Source organism: Amblyomma americanum, chromosome 1 (assembly GCF_052857255.1).
Source record: "Amblyomma americanum isolate KBUSLIRL-KWMA chromosome 1, ASM5285725v1, whole genome shotgun sequence".
Taxonomy (NCBI): Eukaryota; Metazoa; Arthropoda; class Arachnida; order Ixodida; family Ixodidae; genus Amblyomma; species Amblyomma americanum.
In genome coordinates, this window is record NC_135497.1 from 354,825,543 (window position 1) to 354,843,455 (window position 17,913).

Genomic DNA, 17,913 nt, shown 5'->3' on the forward strand with positions numbered 1-17,913 from the left:
CTGCTTCTGGTCAGTCGTGCGATAATGGCGGTGAGTGCCGACCCCTTGGCTGCCATCGTCGCTGGACCTCTGCTCACTTCTGCTCCTTCACGGGTGCCTGCCGCGGTACACAATATCGGCTTGTCGCCGTTTTCCGCTACATAAGTGAACTGCTCCTGTGAAGTCTCCAGCGCTCCGAGCATACCTGACCTTCCTTTGTTAGTGTCGCCACCCCGTTAGAGCCCCCGCTTAGGCCTCGTTCCCACAGCTTTTTTCAGTGTGGTTCTCGCGGGTGCGTTGCAGCAGGCTATAGTGTGTTGCATCAGCAAGGAACTGTGCTAGAACATAGTTTCAACTCCGAGCTCTTGGTTGAGCTGATGCGGCTACATTTTTCGTCAGTCATATTAAGAAACCAAGGTTTAAAGAAGTGAAGATGAAAGAGAACACTGCCATACCATAATACCTTCGGGGGTGTTCTGATTTTAAACTTTTTCTGCTCTGGTTTTTAGTCAACTATATCGTGGTGAATCGTCGTGAAAACTACTCTAAGACGCCTTTTCAGCGTTGAAACAGTGATTCTAATGTTACATCGCTTAATCTACGATCATAGGCAACCAAACGAGCTCGTAAAGCAAAAGTGGACGACAAGCAGACGACTCCTGGTGCCTCCGTCTACGCCGCCGCTGGGCTTGCAGAAGGCGAAAAGAACGCGTGACGCGGGGTCACATTAGGGCAGAACAGTTTCCCAAGCAGGGTTGCCGGTGGCCTCCGCAGTTACCTGTCCGTTTGTGGCGCTGGCAATTCTGTAAGAATGAGTTTGAATGAGGAAAAATGAACATGATGCCATTTTTGGGTTCCGTTTCTGTGGGTAGTAAAATTTTACTCCCTTGTACTCCTAAATACCTCCCTTGTTTAGGTGAGTATAAAAAATACTCCTTTTATATAGAGTAAATAAAACCTCCTTTTAATGTGCTCTAGAGGAGAAGCCATTTACTCTCATTTGGGCGTTTCTTTTTTTTGTTAGCAGCGTAGGGGGCATTGGCACAATACAGGGGCGCCTAAAACCGCATTTAAAAACACACAAAAAATGAAGAGGACTGAGTACGATACGGCAAAGTGTGCTAAGCAAATTAGCTCAACTTGGCTAAAAAAGGAGGCCCTCCAATGAATTTATAGCTTATACGCGCAACGTGCAGTGGTCGCTCTTGAGAAAGTGTCCTCTGTGGTCGCTTGATACTGGTCGTCCTGGATGAAGACGCACTCATCGGAGCGACGGGGGGGATGTGGTGCAAATGTTCGTGCCAGCTGTATGCCCCGAGGAAAAGAGAAAACGAGATGATTCTTTTTTTTTTGCACGTTAGAAAATTGAAAACTGCAATAAGGAATGCGCCAAATCAAGGTCCGCATATTGCTATTCTGATTTGAATATAAGAAAGATAAAAAAGAAACTCGAAAACAGTCCATACGCTTTGCCTCATTTGAATAAAACAATGATTAGTAAGAGCTCGGCACAAATATAATCGTGTGTTACTTCATACTTTCACTCCCAGTCTGACTTTGGAAAAGACATGTAAGTATGAGTCAATTCCTATTATTTTCTGTGATAATTAATTCTCTGTGGCTGTGAGCTATTGCTCTGACTTGCAACGTTAAGCAGCAAGTTAGACTTTCGACGGGCGTTAAGCCTTTCCAACTTTCTTCTCTGACGGCATCTACAGGGCATCCCAGAGCGCTTGGAAGTATCCGTGCTTTCAGATGCTTTCTATACGCCTGGCGCGGTCACAAAATCTAAAAAGTGCACCGGTTACAGCGAATAATTTGTCTTTCAGTGCTCAACTACTCACACCCACTTTTTTCACAAGGTAACCTCCAGGTAATGTGAGCCAAGCGTTCTAAGAAATGTCATGCTCATCGTCGTACACGTGAAACACTCTCTGTGTGCATGACTCCCACTGACTTCACCAGTCAAGAGCGAAGGCAGACCGTCTGGCTAATATATTTGTTAATTTAGACTGCAGTGTCTTATAAGAAAATCGCAACAAAGCGGGAGTTAATGTGACATGCGCCATTCGCTTATGCATGCACGTGATCGGGGCTCTCCGCAAAAGTAGCTATGCACGCAGCGCCGACACGGCTCTGTTTAAGCAAAGTTCCAAGGACTCCGGAACTTTTTTTTGAGTGGGGGAGGCGGTAAAGATGTGGGACCAAGACTTCATACTTATTTTGTTATTTATTTAAGGCTCATATACGTAATAATTTTCATTATCTATATATTTTTTATTTTTTCAATGTTCAAAGGTTGGTCTAAACTGTCACGTTCGGGTGACGACACTCTAGCATTCAGGAAGACAACGAAAAGGCTTCCAAAAGAAACTGTTTAAGGGGCTGACTCGCGCCGCCCACTAAGAATTGAATGGCCCGGTGGCGGCGTTGGCCACAAGTGTGTTCAGTGGTCATCGAACTGAATGCATGCAGTTCTTGGCCGCGCTCAATTTAAAGCTGACGAGGAACATTCGAGATAAAGAACCAAAAGCAACTACTACAATCTGGAACAATGTGGAAGCCTTTGCATGCGGCCACGATCAATGGAGATAAGTCTGGTCACACCTCGCATTACAAAACAAAATAATAAAGATGCGTGCCGGCGGTTTTGAGTGCAAACGAACAAACGGCACAAAGATTCGCGGAAATATAAAACGAATTTAAAAGGGAAGCTTTATGCACGAGGAGTGATCAATTGCATTTAAAACGTTTGGCAGTTTGTTTAAATTCTGCTAATCATGATCATGTGTACGGGTCAGTCTAGTTCTGTTGGGACAATACTGGTTTAGGTTACTCATATACGAAATGCTTTACAACTGGCTACGAAGCCAAGTAGCTCAGCCTCACTGTACTTTGCATTAAAAGAGTACTAGAACTTAACTAGAACGTAAGTGTTTCAATTGTCAGAAATCTGATCCAAGTGCAAGCAATTAGAGACGGGGGGGGGGGAATCGTCTCCCCCCCTCCCCCTGTACCGGGGTCCTTGCAAAGTCCTAAGCACGAAATATGCGGACGATCTGACCTTGCGCAAGTTCATGTCCCTCTGCTAGCGTGCCTTGAGATGGAGGCGGCAAAACTTCACCTTACTTACAGAGGGGGCCGGAACTATGTTCAGTACTCCGAAAGCCATTTTGCATTACGGATGCGAATGAAAGGACATGCAACGGTGAATCCTGTGCGGTCCTTTTAGAGAAACTGCAAGCTGCATTTATCGTATAGGCGAGAACTTGAACAATGCCTTCGGAGACTCCGTTGATTCCCACCTTTTACCGATTTGTGGTATCTGTCATGCCCTTTACAGTCTTGCGGTTAGCTTACATAGACTTTTACTCCTCTCATCGCAGGAACAAGTTCTCATTCATAATAAAGTTTTCGTCCGACACGCAACGTGTTCTGCAGTATCAACCTAATCTTTCGGTAAGAACAACTTAAAATGCCTTAAGTATACGGCCGAAGTAAGCCTCCTCCGAAGCTCGCTGCATGCGAGTCTATGCACTGAGCGCATTTGCCTCTTTACCTGCTTTGCTTCGTCGCAGTCTGTGCTTTTCGTCTCGGTATAACTCTGGTTTCTTATTGGGAGGAGGAAACTCGCCTGTTCGTTTTTTGGCCATCAGAAATAACAGGTGGAAATACAGCACTAATGCCGAAACCAGCGATCGATCAAGATTTCGACGACGCTGTTCCCAGGTGTGCACCTTAATTTTCACCAGCAGCCGCCCACCCCCTCCCCTCGGCCCTACAGAGAGAGAGAGAGAAAACAAAAGTTGGAGGACACCTCATTGCAATTAGCTGTGACAGCTTTGCGCTAGCATAAGAACCTCGTTGTGAGCTGTCATGCACGAGCACACGTACCATACAAAGCACACATGTCATGCATTGCCACACGCACCATGCATGACTGCGGATACAATGCATCACCACACATCACCATGCATCGCCACCCTCTGGGACTTTTATTATTTAATTGCACGTACTGCAGGCCATTACCATGGCTCAAACAGGAGGGGCAATATGAGAAAGACAGGCGCATTGTCACGGTTAGAATAAATGTTACCAGAACACAAATAAAGGACACAATAAAAATCATAGCACTGAACTATATAAACAACCAAATCTAGACAAACGTTTCCAACGTAAAAAGAAAGCTCTAATATAACGCTTCCATTTATTTATGCATGACTGAACATAACTTAAATGTAATGTTGAATCAGTTACTCGAACGAAAGAAGACGAACGTCCATTGTATACGTACTATACGCAGATACAGCCATACGGAGACAGAGAAACTATGCTGGTTTATACGCCATTAGCGACCTGAAACGACCCTTTTTTCTTGCTAACGGATGACAAAAGTGGCTCAGTTTCCATTCTAGGTTTTACTGAAAAACGGGAATGTTTTGTACATAGTGTGGGCTAACCAATGACATTTTCATCTGTTTCTATTTGTAGATAGTGGAAGCATTCGGCTACTTCGGAGGATACGTAGGAATCTGGCTTGGATTCTCGCTGCTTTCAGTGCTTCTTAACCTTGAAGCGCACATGGCTAAAGGTTTTGCCAAGCGGCTGAAGAGGTAAGTGCGCAAATTGTGTTTCGTTTCAGTTCAACACAATGTAGAGGGGCCACAACACATTACAAATTTTAAATTAAGGGGCCTCGTTCTATTGTGCGTAGTCGCACCAGAGACGGCGGCTTTCATTGCTCCTCGAAGCCTACACATTTCCGAGTTGAGCAGGTCCAGGCATAATCTGGATATTCCCAGCAGACTTAGTGCACCTTGCTTGTGTGGCCAGAGCCAATACAGTAAAAATATTGTCTTAGTGCGATAGCAGCGGTAGTGTCGCTTCCAAAAAATGCCGGCGAGTGTCGTTGGCTCGAGCGTGAAGCTTCCACCCTCGAGAAGCATCCCCACCAGCCACTCCCCTCCCACCCCCGATCCACATCCCTATCCAGTAAAAGCATTCATTAGAGTAAAAGCATCAAATTAATCATCGAGTGTAATTCCAACTGCAGCTTTCTCGCGTCAGGTTCCATGGTCGTCTTGTCAATGTTTTTCTTCTTTGATTCCATTTTCCACTCTTGTCGACCGCCGCGGTAACTGGCACATAGCGGAGGCGTGGCGTGGCGTCTCTGTGGGAAGCAAAGAAGACCGGAAGCATTAGAACGGAATTGCAATGGAATCCCTGCACTATTTCGGCCATTGAAATACCGCAGTTCCATTGCAGGCTACCTTGGAACGTGTGGTGGCGTAGCAGCCGGTAGAATGAAGGATGCTGCGACGGTAATGCGAATAATAGTTTAACGAACGCTTTACGCCATTCCATGCAAATCAGCCTGTCCTTGACTGTCAGCCCTGTGGTCAACAATTAAGAGACTTTGCTAAATGCTCGCTTTACCAACGAGACAAATTTCAGCGCGATCTTGTTTTGGGAATTTTTTTTTTGCTTTCATTTTACACGGGGCGGCTGGCGCGTTTCACAGACCTTTTCATCGGGCGAAGAGGATCTCGAAACGCCTCCTCTCCGGGCTGTTGCACACCGGCTCCGCTGCCGTTTCCACCGCACTAACGCGGGGTGCACACAACAGCCCGGCGATCAATGTGGCGACGCCCAGGAAGCCCTCATTGGAAAGGTCTACATCCACATGTATGCATCCTAGTATTGTTCTGGGCAATGCAGCAAATCTTGAAAGCTCCAGATTAATATTGTCCACCAGGATGGTTCTTAAACTTCAGAACACGTACGTGATGAAGCAGTTGCCCATTATCTTGCTGCATATCCCGCAAAAAAAAATGCTGTTTACTTTAGACCATTATTTTCCTTCTTATGTGTGCAATGTGGCAGTATGTGATGCCACTTGTTAAAGCACCGTTAGTTGCCACTAAGTGCTTTAATTTAAAACGCTCGTAAAATTTGAAGCTCAGTAATAGCGGATGGAAAGGGAGACTGAAGCAGGCAGAAAAACACCACGTAGAGCCTCTGCGACCCCGCGGCAGCTTCAAGTGCGCTCTGCCCGCAGGTGCGCTTATTTGCCCGTCTTCCTGTCGCAGAGTCAAGACAGCCGATGAAGCCGTGGTGGTGTTCCGGCTGAAGCAGCGGTTCTGAGGCATTCGTCCCAGGCTGACGCGAGGCGGCTGCGTGGACTGCTGCTCGCGAGGCTGTTTTCTCGGTGCAGCGAAACAGTACACCTACGGATGCATCGATCCCACCCCGCGCTCAGAAACGTGGCCTCCAAAGGCGGCAGCCGTTTCGTCGCGGATTGTGAACGGATGATTGATTCACACACCACTACGTGTCGATGTTAGATAAGTAGCGAAAGGAAACCCGACTCCAATTTGAAAGAAAGAAAGAAAGAGAGAAAGAAAGAAAGAAAGAAAGAAAGAAAGAAAGAAAGAAAGAAAGAAAGAAAGAAAGAAAGAAAGAAAGAAAGAAAGAAGCGCACATTACTTCCGTCTCCAGTGCATGACGTAGCCTTAGCCCGACGTAGACGTAGTCTTTATAGCACTGGAATGTCTGAAGCGCCCACCGAGAGGAGGAAATGAGCGAGGTGGCGCGCTGCGCCCGATTCGAGGCGAGGTTTGCTTTCAACGAGTATTGCTTCCGCGCCCGGCTGTATGCGCAATCTCTCCGAGTATTTCTTGTTTATTTATTTCTCATCTCGTTGTTTTATTTCTGTCTCCCGTCGGATGCGCTGTAGAGAAGATAAATCACCGCCTGTGCGTCTTACACAGCGCCACTGGATTTTATTTCCCCCGCTTGCTGTAGCAGCACGAAGCGCCCAGCGCAAGCGCAGCGAACAAACTCGAGTGATCCGGATTACAATAGCAAAAAAAGCCTGATGTATGTAGTTAAACTATCCTCTGCCCTCCTACCGATGGGAACGGCAGTTAGCAGTACGAAGAGTACTTCAGGTCTTCGTCCGGCGACACGTTGCCGGTTGGGGCAGCAATTCCAGCTTCTCAAAGCAAAACTTATTTATTAAAGACGGCACTGACATAAAAAGACAGGTGAGTAAAAGGCAGTTTAAAAAAAGGCAGTTTAAAAAAAGGCTGTTAAAAAAAAGGCTGTTAAAAACGGCCGAGCTTGAGACTCGGCGCGCTCGTCCAAGTCGTCGTTTTCCGCGGGTTTTAACCCCTTCGATAAATGGGCGGAGCTTGAGTAATCTAGCTCTCGCCCAATTTAGACCAATAGCAAAGCAATTGCATCGTATGTACTAGTGGGCGGAGCCCAGGGCCCGCCCCAGGCATGATCGCTCCTGGTAGCAGGTGCGGGGGGGGGGGAATTGTCCCCGTGGGCTGTCGCGAGCCCAGTGGAATGCGCAGCTAGCTGCATGCGCATTCGATGCACCGGTTGCCACGCGTCGGGACAGAAAGGATTAGTGCCGCCTTTCACCCTAAGCGCGGGCGTCACGCCTCGACGTACATTCCTCGATTCCCCCTCGGGCATGACCGCTCCTGGTAACAGGTGCGGGGGGGGGGGGGTCCCATCGGCCTTGTGGGCTTCCACTTAACACCTCCCCACCAAGAATGTTGGAGGGACACTTGCTGTACAAACAACATACCGAAGCCCACAATAGCACAACAAAAAAATCCGGCCTTCAACAACATACAAAATGCGCGAAAGCAAAAGGGTCCGGGCCCCCACTGGCCGCTGTACCAGCACAAAAAAAAATAGCCTTCTGCATCCTACTAACAATGAAAAAAAACATGCTAGGGAAGATACCTTCAGGCATGCAGACGCAAGCATAGTTTACACATTTCATTTGTAGGATGACAAGCACAAATGAAACCCTCTGCTAAAATCAGAAAAAGTATACATGCAACAACACTGGAACTAAATATCGAATGAAGAAAACATACAACTCCAGTTCTCATGAAGTGGCATATACGCCGCAACGGAAAACAGTTCACACAGAACATAATTAGCACACTGGCATGAGACTGTCCGATCACTTTCAGAGTCTCTTAGCTGTGAACTCTTTGCGTTCCCCACTCTCACTCACTGCCTCATCGTGTGCTCGAGCCACAAGGAATTTTTATGACTATCGCAACCTGGCAGTGGCAGAGTGGGTTAAGGCTGTGTGTTCATTATGCATTTGTCGCTATCCACCAGGATCGAGCCCGTTGCCCGGTGGCATCAAAGTGAACAATACGTTCTGCAGCGTGCAGCATTCTCGCATTCGTCCTGCTCTCCGGTTGTGTCTCTCGTCTTCCTCGAAGGAGACGTCGACCGTCTGCGCATATGGGGTGCAAGCCTCCGCGAAAGGCTTTAACTGCTCGTGTCTAGAGAGCCTCTTAGAACGTGGCATGGTCAGCTCAATGAATTTGTCATCAGAGACCTCTATGTTTGCGATTCGCCTGTCGCCCAGACCCGCAAGGAAATCGCAGCATAGGTCGCGCTTCGCTTCTATCAGCGGTAGTGTAACTTCGCTCCTTCCAGGACATGGGGTGAATCCCCCGTCGTCACTGCTCTGATTCCCCTCATCTAGAGCCAAGCTTATTGCGGCTTTGAACGAGTCTGAGTTTTCCGGCTCCGAACAACCTCGCCTACCCATCTGTGGTGCTGGCTTCTTCGACGCCGCTGTGAGTGCGGCGCATGCTGGTTGAACGCACATGCCGCTTTCACATTTCTCTGCCTGGCATGCTGGTGCTTCAGTGAACAACAACTGGTCATTCGGGGCAATCGGGCCGACCGAGCAGTTCATGTCGTTGCGCTCATCAGTGCCATTAGCACCGCCAATAACTTGCTCGGCTGCCTCGCAACACTCGACCTGCAGGGTATGATCACTGTTCGAATTTTGAACAGCCATGTCCGTGGAACTCGCCTCCACGTTGGGAATAAAGGACTGCTGGTCTGTGTCAACATTCTTGGTCGACTCGACAACTCGCGGCTCCTCGGCGCTATCGACAGCTGTATCGTTCGCAAGAACCTGGGATTCCTGCTGTCTGTCTTCAATAGGAGCCGACTGAGTTCCTCCGCAGTTATCCTCGTTATTTCCTACCTCGACCAGCGCTTCAACAGCGTCATTCGCGCTAATCGAGTATGGCTTTGTCCGTGTCGGCTCCGACGATACTTGCGCCGCTCTCCGCGAGCGCTGCTCCTCCTCAATTTTCTTCCTCTCCTGCCGAAGCTTCTCTTCGGCTACCGCCAACTGGCGCTTGAGTTCTTGAATAATAGCGTCGCCCCGCTCCTTTTCTCTGGCTCGCTCAGCCTCTGACATTTCTGCGCGCTGAGCGCCATACTCATACCCATCTACCCAGCCTATTGTAGCCATTATGCCTTGTTTAAGTCTAACCCTGCGGCTCAAGCACTCCCGAGGCAAGTAAAGTGAGAATGGGGAAACTCACTCCGTTGTCGGGCGGTCGGTCATGGTACTTGTTTCGTTGCAGCAGCAAGTCACGTCCTGAGGCGCAGAAGTCTGGCCGGAATCTGTAGCTTGAAGCAGGCACTTCACGTCCTCCCGGCCTTCAAAGTCGCCAGCCGCGGGTGCCGCAAAAGTCGCCAGCCGCAGGCGCTCCGTCGGTCCGCTTCCTCGCTGTCAGCGCTGACATGGAGCCTTGACTCCGAGGCCTCGCGCAAGGGTATCGCCTCACTTGGACCTTGGTCCCCGGGGCTTCTCACCAAGATTTTGTGCCCGTCAACCTTCAGGAAGGTACTGCCTCCAACCGCTCTGCAGGAAGCCGCTCAGACGATCCTGGTCACGGCACCAGTTAAACTATCCTCTGCCCTCCTACCGATGGGAACGGCAGTTAGCAGTACGAAGAGTACTTCAGGTCTTCGTCCGGCGACACGTTGCCGGTTGGGGCAGCAATTCCAGCTTCTCAAAGCAAAACTTATTTATTAAAGACGGCACTGACATAAAAAGACAGGTGAGTAAAAGGCAGTTTAAAAAAAGGGCAGTTTAAAAAAAGGCTGTTAAAAAAAAGGCTGTTAAAAACGGCCGAGCTTGAGACTCGGCGCGCTCGTCCAAGTCGTCGTTTTCCGCGGGTTTTAACCCCTTCGATAAATGGGCGGAGCTTGAGTAATCTAGCTCTCGCCCAATTTAGACCAATAGCAAAGCAATTGCATCGTATGTACTAGTGGGCGGAGCCCAGGGCCCGCCCCAGGCATGATCGCTCCTGGTAGCAGGTGCGGGGGGGGGAATTGGGCTGTCGCGAGCCCAGTGGAATGCGCAGCTAGCTGCATGCGCATTCGATGCAACGGTTGCCACGCGTCGGGACAGAAAGGATTAGTGCCGCCTTTCACCCTAAGCGCGGGCGTCACGCCTCGACGTACATTCCTCGATTCCCCCTCGGGCATGACCGCTCCTGGTAACAGGTGCGGGGGGGGGGGGGGGGTCCCATCGGCCTTGTGGGCTTCCACTTAACATATGTCCTCCCTTTTTTTTTTGTTTCCTGCGTCGCATAATGCGCGTATCCTCACTGGCCGCTGCAAGTGGGCAAACACCACGAGCAGCAGGAACTGCTGAAGAGCCGGCACAATTTCCTCGAGCACTGCCCTGCGGTGGTAGAGTGCTGACTTGTCCCGCTTTCAGTTTATGCTGCGCGTGCCCACTACCTACATTGACTGCCGCCTTTGCACGGATAGTGATGCGTGGCATATTATATTAGCACAAAAGCTGGCCATGTGCACATGCGCTCTAATGCGGTGTTCTGGAACCCATCCGTTTTCGCTAACGACAATAGCTAATAAGCGCACTGCTCCACATGCAGTACTTAAAGTCTGACTCCACGAAAGGTGGTCTCTAGTTATTCAAGCGCAGTTGGAGAGGGAAATGGAGACAGAAAGAGCGAGAGAGAAAGCGGCTTGCGGCCTGTTTTACACATATAGCTTTATACAAAGGGGAGAAATCATTTTTAAAGGTTGTTGTTTCCTCATTTTATGACACAGACCTGAAACAAACGATCCCCACGCTCTGCCATCACTCTTAAAAAAACAATGGTTGTAAAAAGGAGCAAGTGCAGCAGTTACTAACTCTCACAGCATTTTACTACTTTTATTACTAAATATTTACTATTTCTTCTAGGTAGTTTAAAAGCGTGCTCGTTGTTGTTGTGTGTTGTTGCGCACAGCATTAGAGATGAGTGGCTTGCTCTGGACTGAGTCGCGATGTGAGGGCATGGGTTTCCTTTCTATTCCAGGGTTTGTATAGTGCTGCACACCTTTTCTTTTTCTCCGTTTCAGGTTTCAGAAAACATGTTACTGGTTCTTATTAAAAATCACAGGAAAATTTTCGAAACGATAGAGAAGAAATTTTCCGACCATCACTGAAAGAATAAAAAATGCTTGCCTGCTTCGGTTTCATGCAGTCCCTATACATTCTAACACGGGGATTTCAGATCTCTTGTCAATACTGGTGTGGGGTGGGTGGGGGGGGGGTGGGGGGGGGAGTCCGATACCCTCGAGACCCCCTGCCTTTAAGCCCTGATCATATGTTGCTAATAAGGATTCAAAAGTTTTAACGTTAGTCAGGGACCTTTATGAACAAGGATTTATTTCTGTCCTGGTCACTATGGAATTCGGTTTTTACCACGCGCAGGTAAGGCTTCTACCATTGCTTATGCGTTATCACGTTAATATAGTCACGTTCAGGACTTGGAGCGACGAAAAACTTCTCGGAAGATGTTTCACGAACACGATGTATAGGTGAACGCAGGGCAAAAGGAGGCGGCACGAAACACACGCGAGCGGAGAGGCGGTGAAATTCTGGCTAAACCTTCATTGAATGAGCGACGAAACTTACACGCCAACTATACGGGTGCAGAATCGCGACCATGGTAAGGGACAGCGCACTGATTATTGAGACAAATGGATCGGTGAAAGGGGAAAAAAATACAATGTATACACAACACAGCAACAAGCATTAATACCGAGACGACGTCGAGAAAAAAAAGATAAACGGCTGTTACACCTGCAACAGCAGAAAAAAAGTAAAAATACGAGGCGAAACTAGCAATTATAATCAAATAAAACAACAAGCCACTGATCAGAAAAGTAGGCAGCGTGAAACAAGGTGATTACAAACATTTATCCGCAAACAAAGCTGCTTGGCTTTAAGTTTTGTTGGAATCCTTATTTTTCTTTTGCTTAATTGTATATGCTTGTTATTTTCTAACTCTCTTCCAGGTAAAAGCGCAGTCTGATATCCATATTCAGGTGTGTGTGCTTCGTAGTGTCTCTTCTGCGCCGCGTTTACCTGTTCAACAGAAACAGCCTAGCCCCCCAAAAATGTTGATCCACTTAGGCATCTGATCTTACGCGCCTGCACTGCACTGTGGACAAGCCTTGCGATATGATACTGCCGGCGCCATCGCTTTGGAAATGTGAAGCACGAGCCGTTTGTTGAAGCTCACGAATGTTAATGCACATGCGTTTGATGCAGACGAAGCCTATTTAATAGTGCATAAGCGGTCATGAGCACCGATCACAATCGCAGCGCGGTCCATCCAGTCTCACGCTGTCCCCGAGCTGGTGACCCGCGCTGTCGAAAAATAAATTCGCTTTCTCTGTTTGCGCTCTGTCCACTCAGTGATATCGAACACAGCATAGCCGCTTTCATCCCCCCCGAGAAAGGGCAAAAGCATCAAAAGCAAGAAACGTTTTCTCCTTCGCGTATACAACAAAACGGTAATGTGCCCGGCAGTGCTGCAATATTTTAATCCGGTTTTTAACGGGGAGTGCCCGCATTGTGTTTGCGCGTTATCGGACACGTGCCGCATGGTGTGGGCATGTCCCCCTAACCCTGCTTACCCCCCTTTACCCTCACCTACTCGAGAGATCTGGGAGGCTGCCCTGCTCGGCAGCTCTACGTTATGCAACCAAAGAGCTCTCGTCGCTAGGGCCCGAGCTGCCGCAGAGGCCACAGTGGTCCCGGACTAGGGACCCCTCCTATTATTTGTAAGTGGCTGGCCCTTAAGGCCAGTTACCACTCTCTCTTGTAAACAATCATGAATAAATGTTTTTCACCACCACCACTGGTGGGCTTTACGCTTCCCGCTTCCTCTGCGGCTGAGATCACAGATGCGGCGCCGAAGATCTGTGGGTACACTCGAAACATAAATGTAGCCGCCGCACTGGCTCAGCGGTTATGGCGCTCGGCTGCTGACCCGAAAGACGCGGGTTCGATCCCAGCCGCGGCGGTCGCATTTTGATGGAGGCGAAATGCTAGAGGTCCGTGTACTGTGCGATATCAGTGCACGTTGAAGAACACCAGCTGGTCGAAATTATCCGGAGTCCTCCCCAGGCACCCTCATAGCATGAGTCGCTTTGGGGCGGCAAACACCCTTAAAACAAACCTAGACATAAATGAGTAAAAAGAGACTAAACTGTCCTCTACAGCACACCTTTTTTTTTTTTTAAGTGAGTGCGCTATAGGGCAGCTTACTCCCTGTTTACTTCCACATATAGGCCTACTAGAGCTCGTGTTCAGAGTGTAGCGCTGCTGCTTCACGGTGTTCCAGTCTACAGCGACTAGACGTGCAGGGTCCCGTTAGAGATACTGTTACGGACACTTTAGTATCATGCACGAAGGCCGAGGGCCCTGCTCTGCGTTTCCATGCGAAGCATGCTTCGCGCATTGGCGAAAAATAAAATAGCTTACAGTTTGAAATAATTTTTGATAAGCTCTCTACCGAGGTCCTCTGAAAGCATGACTGAAAGACTATTTTGCAGGTCACGAAATTTCACTCCAAGTTTTATATATGGACAGAACCAGCCACGAGAGGCGTTAGCGTCGACTAGGATCGAAGTCGAAGCTGCATGGCGCCTCTCCCGAAAGGAATTCAAGTAAAGGAGCGGCTTCCCGCACACTAAAGTTATTTTATAGAGCAGGAAGCCGTCGCAGAGCCTTGGCATATGGAGAGGAATTGCTGCTTAAGTGCACCAGGAAAACCTGAATAAGGCCTCTTAATTACTGCGACACCACGAATTTTTTCTGTTCATTTTTTGCAGTTCATTAAACAGTAAGAAACGTGTTCAACAGCACTGACCAGCAAGCGACTCGCTGGGGAGAAAGCAGTGTGAGGAGAACCTGCACCACGTATGTATATATCGCCATTGGCGTTAGGGTAGGCGAATAAATAGCAAGATAGTAAAAAAAATGCAGAAGCTGGCTGCGTTTCTTCATGACGGAATCCAAGTTTCCACTTCGAACTTGTGAGAGGCCGGTCTTTATAAGGCAGTGTTTCTGACCGGCTGCACAATACTGGCCTGTGTTACGTTACAACAGCATCGAAACGGCCCTAGCTGAATTGGAAATGTTAGGGTCACCGGAAAATATGCCCTCTCTGCGCTCCCCTCGTTCGGTCCCGCATGCTTGAGCTACAGAGATGTGTTTTGGAAGTGAAAACCGCGTTCCTGCTGGAGCGCGCAGCGGCACATTGCCTGCGCCGCTTCTGACGTACGTAGTTCGCGAAAATAAGCATTGCTATTTCCGACTCCCACCGCTGTAGATAAAACTTAGTGCTGAGCTGGTTGGTGACGTCTTCGAAAGTGAAGGTAGCGCTATTAGGAAGACCACGGGGCAAAAGGACGACACAACAAAGCAGAGCTCTTCTTCGCTCCGCAGTAGACGTTTAAATTATTGCATTTTGTTTTAAGGTGGACATATCCGTTTGGAAGAAGTAGATTTTCAGGCGAACGATATTGTACGGCACTTGCTACCAGTTCTGGCGAGCATGCCGCGTCCAATGCACAGATTTTTTTTTCAAGCAGAAATTTTTTTGAACTGTTATCCCATGAGCGAGCGAAATCGGAATAGTCTCTATTTCGAGAGAGATATATGAGACTGTTATGAACCACCCGCTGCAGCGGCTCGATGGCTTTAGCGTTCGGCTGATAAGGCGAAGGCCGAGGGATCGAATCATGGTCGTGGCGGCCGCACTTTGATGGAAGCAAAATGCAAAAACGCCCGTGTGCTGTTCGACGTCAGGCGCATTAAAATCCCCAGGAGGTAGAAATTAATCCTGAACCGTCCATTAAGGCGTTCCTCACAGCATATATATCATCGGAACGTTAAATTCCCGACCCATGCTATACCATACCATACAAGATTGTTGTAAACGGGAGGGACTCAATGATTAGCAAGTTGAAGAATCGAGAAGCGAGGTTATGGGAGAGAGAAAGTACGTGAAAGGCACTCTAGTATGTTTTGGTGTCTGATACGTTGTTACTGGTTGCAAGAATGAAATAAACAAAGGCGTGAGAAAATGACAGAAAGCACACAAGACGGAAAAAAAGGAGCACCGACAATGGCAGCTTGCACTAAGCGGAGCCAGCTTGCGCAGCTTGGAAGCAAAAGACGCATTTTTATCGCAGGCAGTTTCATCAGTGCATTTCCATGTACTAAAACAACTTCGGGGGCGCCGTGCACGTAATGATAAGCTCCAGATTAATTTCGACCACCTCGGGTTATTTAACGTGCACTGGGATCTAAGTACGGTTTTCAGTTTGCCTCCACTGAAATACAGCCGACGAGCTGACCAACCCATGAACTCGTTCTCAACAGCCGAACCCCACGGTGGCTCGCAGGCAATTTCTTAAACAAGGTTTCGCCCTGTATTTTTTTTAATGCATTATAGCATTAGTATTGCCATCCTCGCAAAAAGTGGCTGTCGATATTGGTGTCAGTTTGAAGCCTCGGGATCAGAGTGGTGAGAAGGAAAGGAAAGGAGCATAGACTGTCCCCCTTCTCGGTGTACGCCTAAACTGCGCCATTAGGGAAGGGAGGGTGCATGGCTTGGGAAAGGAGCCCGCGCCTTAAAATCCCAACACTGTGTGAGCGTTAAAAGTGGAAGGGATAAAAGTGGGAATGACGTACGGAAGAGAAAATGAAAATCGGTTTTTAGCAAAGGAAAGGAACAATGGTGATCTCATTTCTCGGTGGAGACATCAAGCGCGCCGTGGAGAGGAGGGTAGAGCTTTAACGCGCTGGCATTACTAGGTTCATAATGGTCAAAACCCGGTGTCGTTGGTGGTTTGTAGACCCGATGTAAGAGTGTGAAAAGCTCAAAACCACCACCGAGGAGGAAAATTAATGGCTAGGGATATCTGATCTGAGCTCCAATCGAACCTGGATATATTTAGCTCGAAAAAGATCGCGAAACAGTATGATACATCAGTACATAAAAATGGCAATAGATAAGCCACTCTGTAGCCTAGAAGCAAGAATACTCTGCACCCACACTAGTGCATCGAAGCCGCAGCGGCCTGTTCTTTGCAACAATAGCCACTGCCAATCACAAAATGTTTACTCCTGCTACCAGTATGCCGTAATTACAATAATAATTCACATGAATTAAGGTGCAGTTGGTTTTTGCAACTTCTTCCTCGTCAGCGAAACACGTCCGGTAAACGCCGCCGCTATATACCGGCTTTATAGTTAGGTTGGCTACACCGCATGACAGCTCTGTGGCGTGGGTGCAAGAGATCGACGACCACCCTTCATGCACACCCCACGTTACCTCGACACAAGGTGTCACAGCGCTAGCGCTGACAGCAGATGACCAAGGCCGCGCAGCCGACCCGTCTCGATCTGCGCGCGTATAGTGATCGAAGAGGGCCGTAAGGAAAAGCGCCATTGCAGGAGCGCGGATACTGCGCTACAATCAGGGTTCGATATATCCGGGCTCGACTAAATAATGAATTGTAAGATCAAAACTTTAATTGTCGTTGGTGTGAGGTAATTCAGTTCGTCAACATAAATCGGTCACACAATCGGAGTCGCAATGCAAATGCCCCTTGGCATTAATCACATTGCAATTGGTCGTCTGTTAATTACTTACTTTTTCTAAGTACCGCTAATCAGTTCGACCGTAATGAGTACATTACGGCTATGTTCTGCGCGTAGCACGCAGGCCGAGGCGTTCTGTTGGGAAGAGAGCTCGATCGGAGCAAACACCAGCTGCTTTCTCATATGAAAAAAAAAACAACAAAAATTGCTGGTGGTTTACCTCTGTTTAACCCTGGTCGAAAGCGAAAAGCTGCATCTCCCTGGGTACGTTTGTGGTCGAGCGACTGGCGGTTTCCATAGATATACTGACACACACCCATTGGTAGGGATTTTTTTATTTGTTAAACATCTTGCTTTCTTCGAAACGACATTAAAGGCGCTCACACAAGACATATATTGTTGGACACCTCAACCGCGCCGTAAGGAAAGAGATAGAGGGAGTGAGAGAAGAAAGGAACAGAGAGGTGCCGTAGTGGAGGGCTCCGGAATAATTTCGACCACGTGGGGATCTTTAACGTGCACTGACATCGTACAGCACACGGGCGCCTTAGCGTTTTGCCTCCATAAAAACGCAGCCTCCGCGGTCGGGTTCGAACCCGTCAACTCCGGATCACCTCGGCGGACACCTGAGCCACTCCGTAAAGGAAGGGATAAAGAAGGGAGTGAAAGAAAAAAGGAAGAAAGAGGCGCCGTGGTGGAGGGCACCGGAATAATTTCGACCACCTGTGAGACAGGCGTCATTTCCTTTCCTTAAAACCAAATTTATTTCAATTTCCTTCCCTTTTTAATTGGTTTTTGGGGAAAGGAAATGGCGCAGTATCTGTCTCATATATCGTTGGACACCTGAACCGCGCCGTAAGGGAAGGGATAAAGGAGGGAGTGAAAGAAGAAAGGAAGAAAGAGGTGCCGTAGTGGAGGGCTCCGGAATAATTTCGACCACGTGGGGATCTTTAAAGTGCATTGACATCGCACAGCACACGGGCGCCTTAGCGTTTTGCCTCCATCAAAACGCAGCCGCCGCCGCAGACAGCGCGATTCGGTTTTCCACCGAGATGTGTGAGACAGGCTTAATTTCCTTTCCTTAAAATCAATTTTCATTTCATTTTCCTTCCCTTACGGGCGCGGTTCGGGTGTTAACAGAGATATGCGAGACAGGCGTCACCCCC

The 17,913-nt window shown here is 48.4% G+C and overlaps 1 protein-coding gene across 1 annotated transcript in view; it reads left to right on the forward strand.

Moving 5' to 3' along the window:
* The window catches only part of LOC144121716 (degenerin mec-4-like), a 23,498-nt gene extending 16,456 nt beyond the window's left edge, over positions 1-7,042 (forward strand). Inside the window, exons 9-12 of the mRNA XM_077655076.1 lie at positions 1,530-1,549; positions 3,366-3,438; positions 4,471-4,592; positions 6,069-7,042. Of these exons, the coding sequence (XP_077511202.1) occupies positions 1,530-1,549; positions 3,366-3,438; positions 4,471-4,592; positions 6,069-6,123 (270 nt within the window). The 3' untranslated portion in view covers positions 6,124-7,042. The remainder of the gene's footprint in view (positions 1-1,529; positions 1,550-3,365; positions 3,439-4,470; positions 4,593-6,068) is intronic.
* Positions 7,043-17,913: the final 10,871 nt, after the last annotated feature.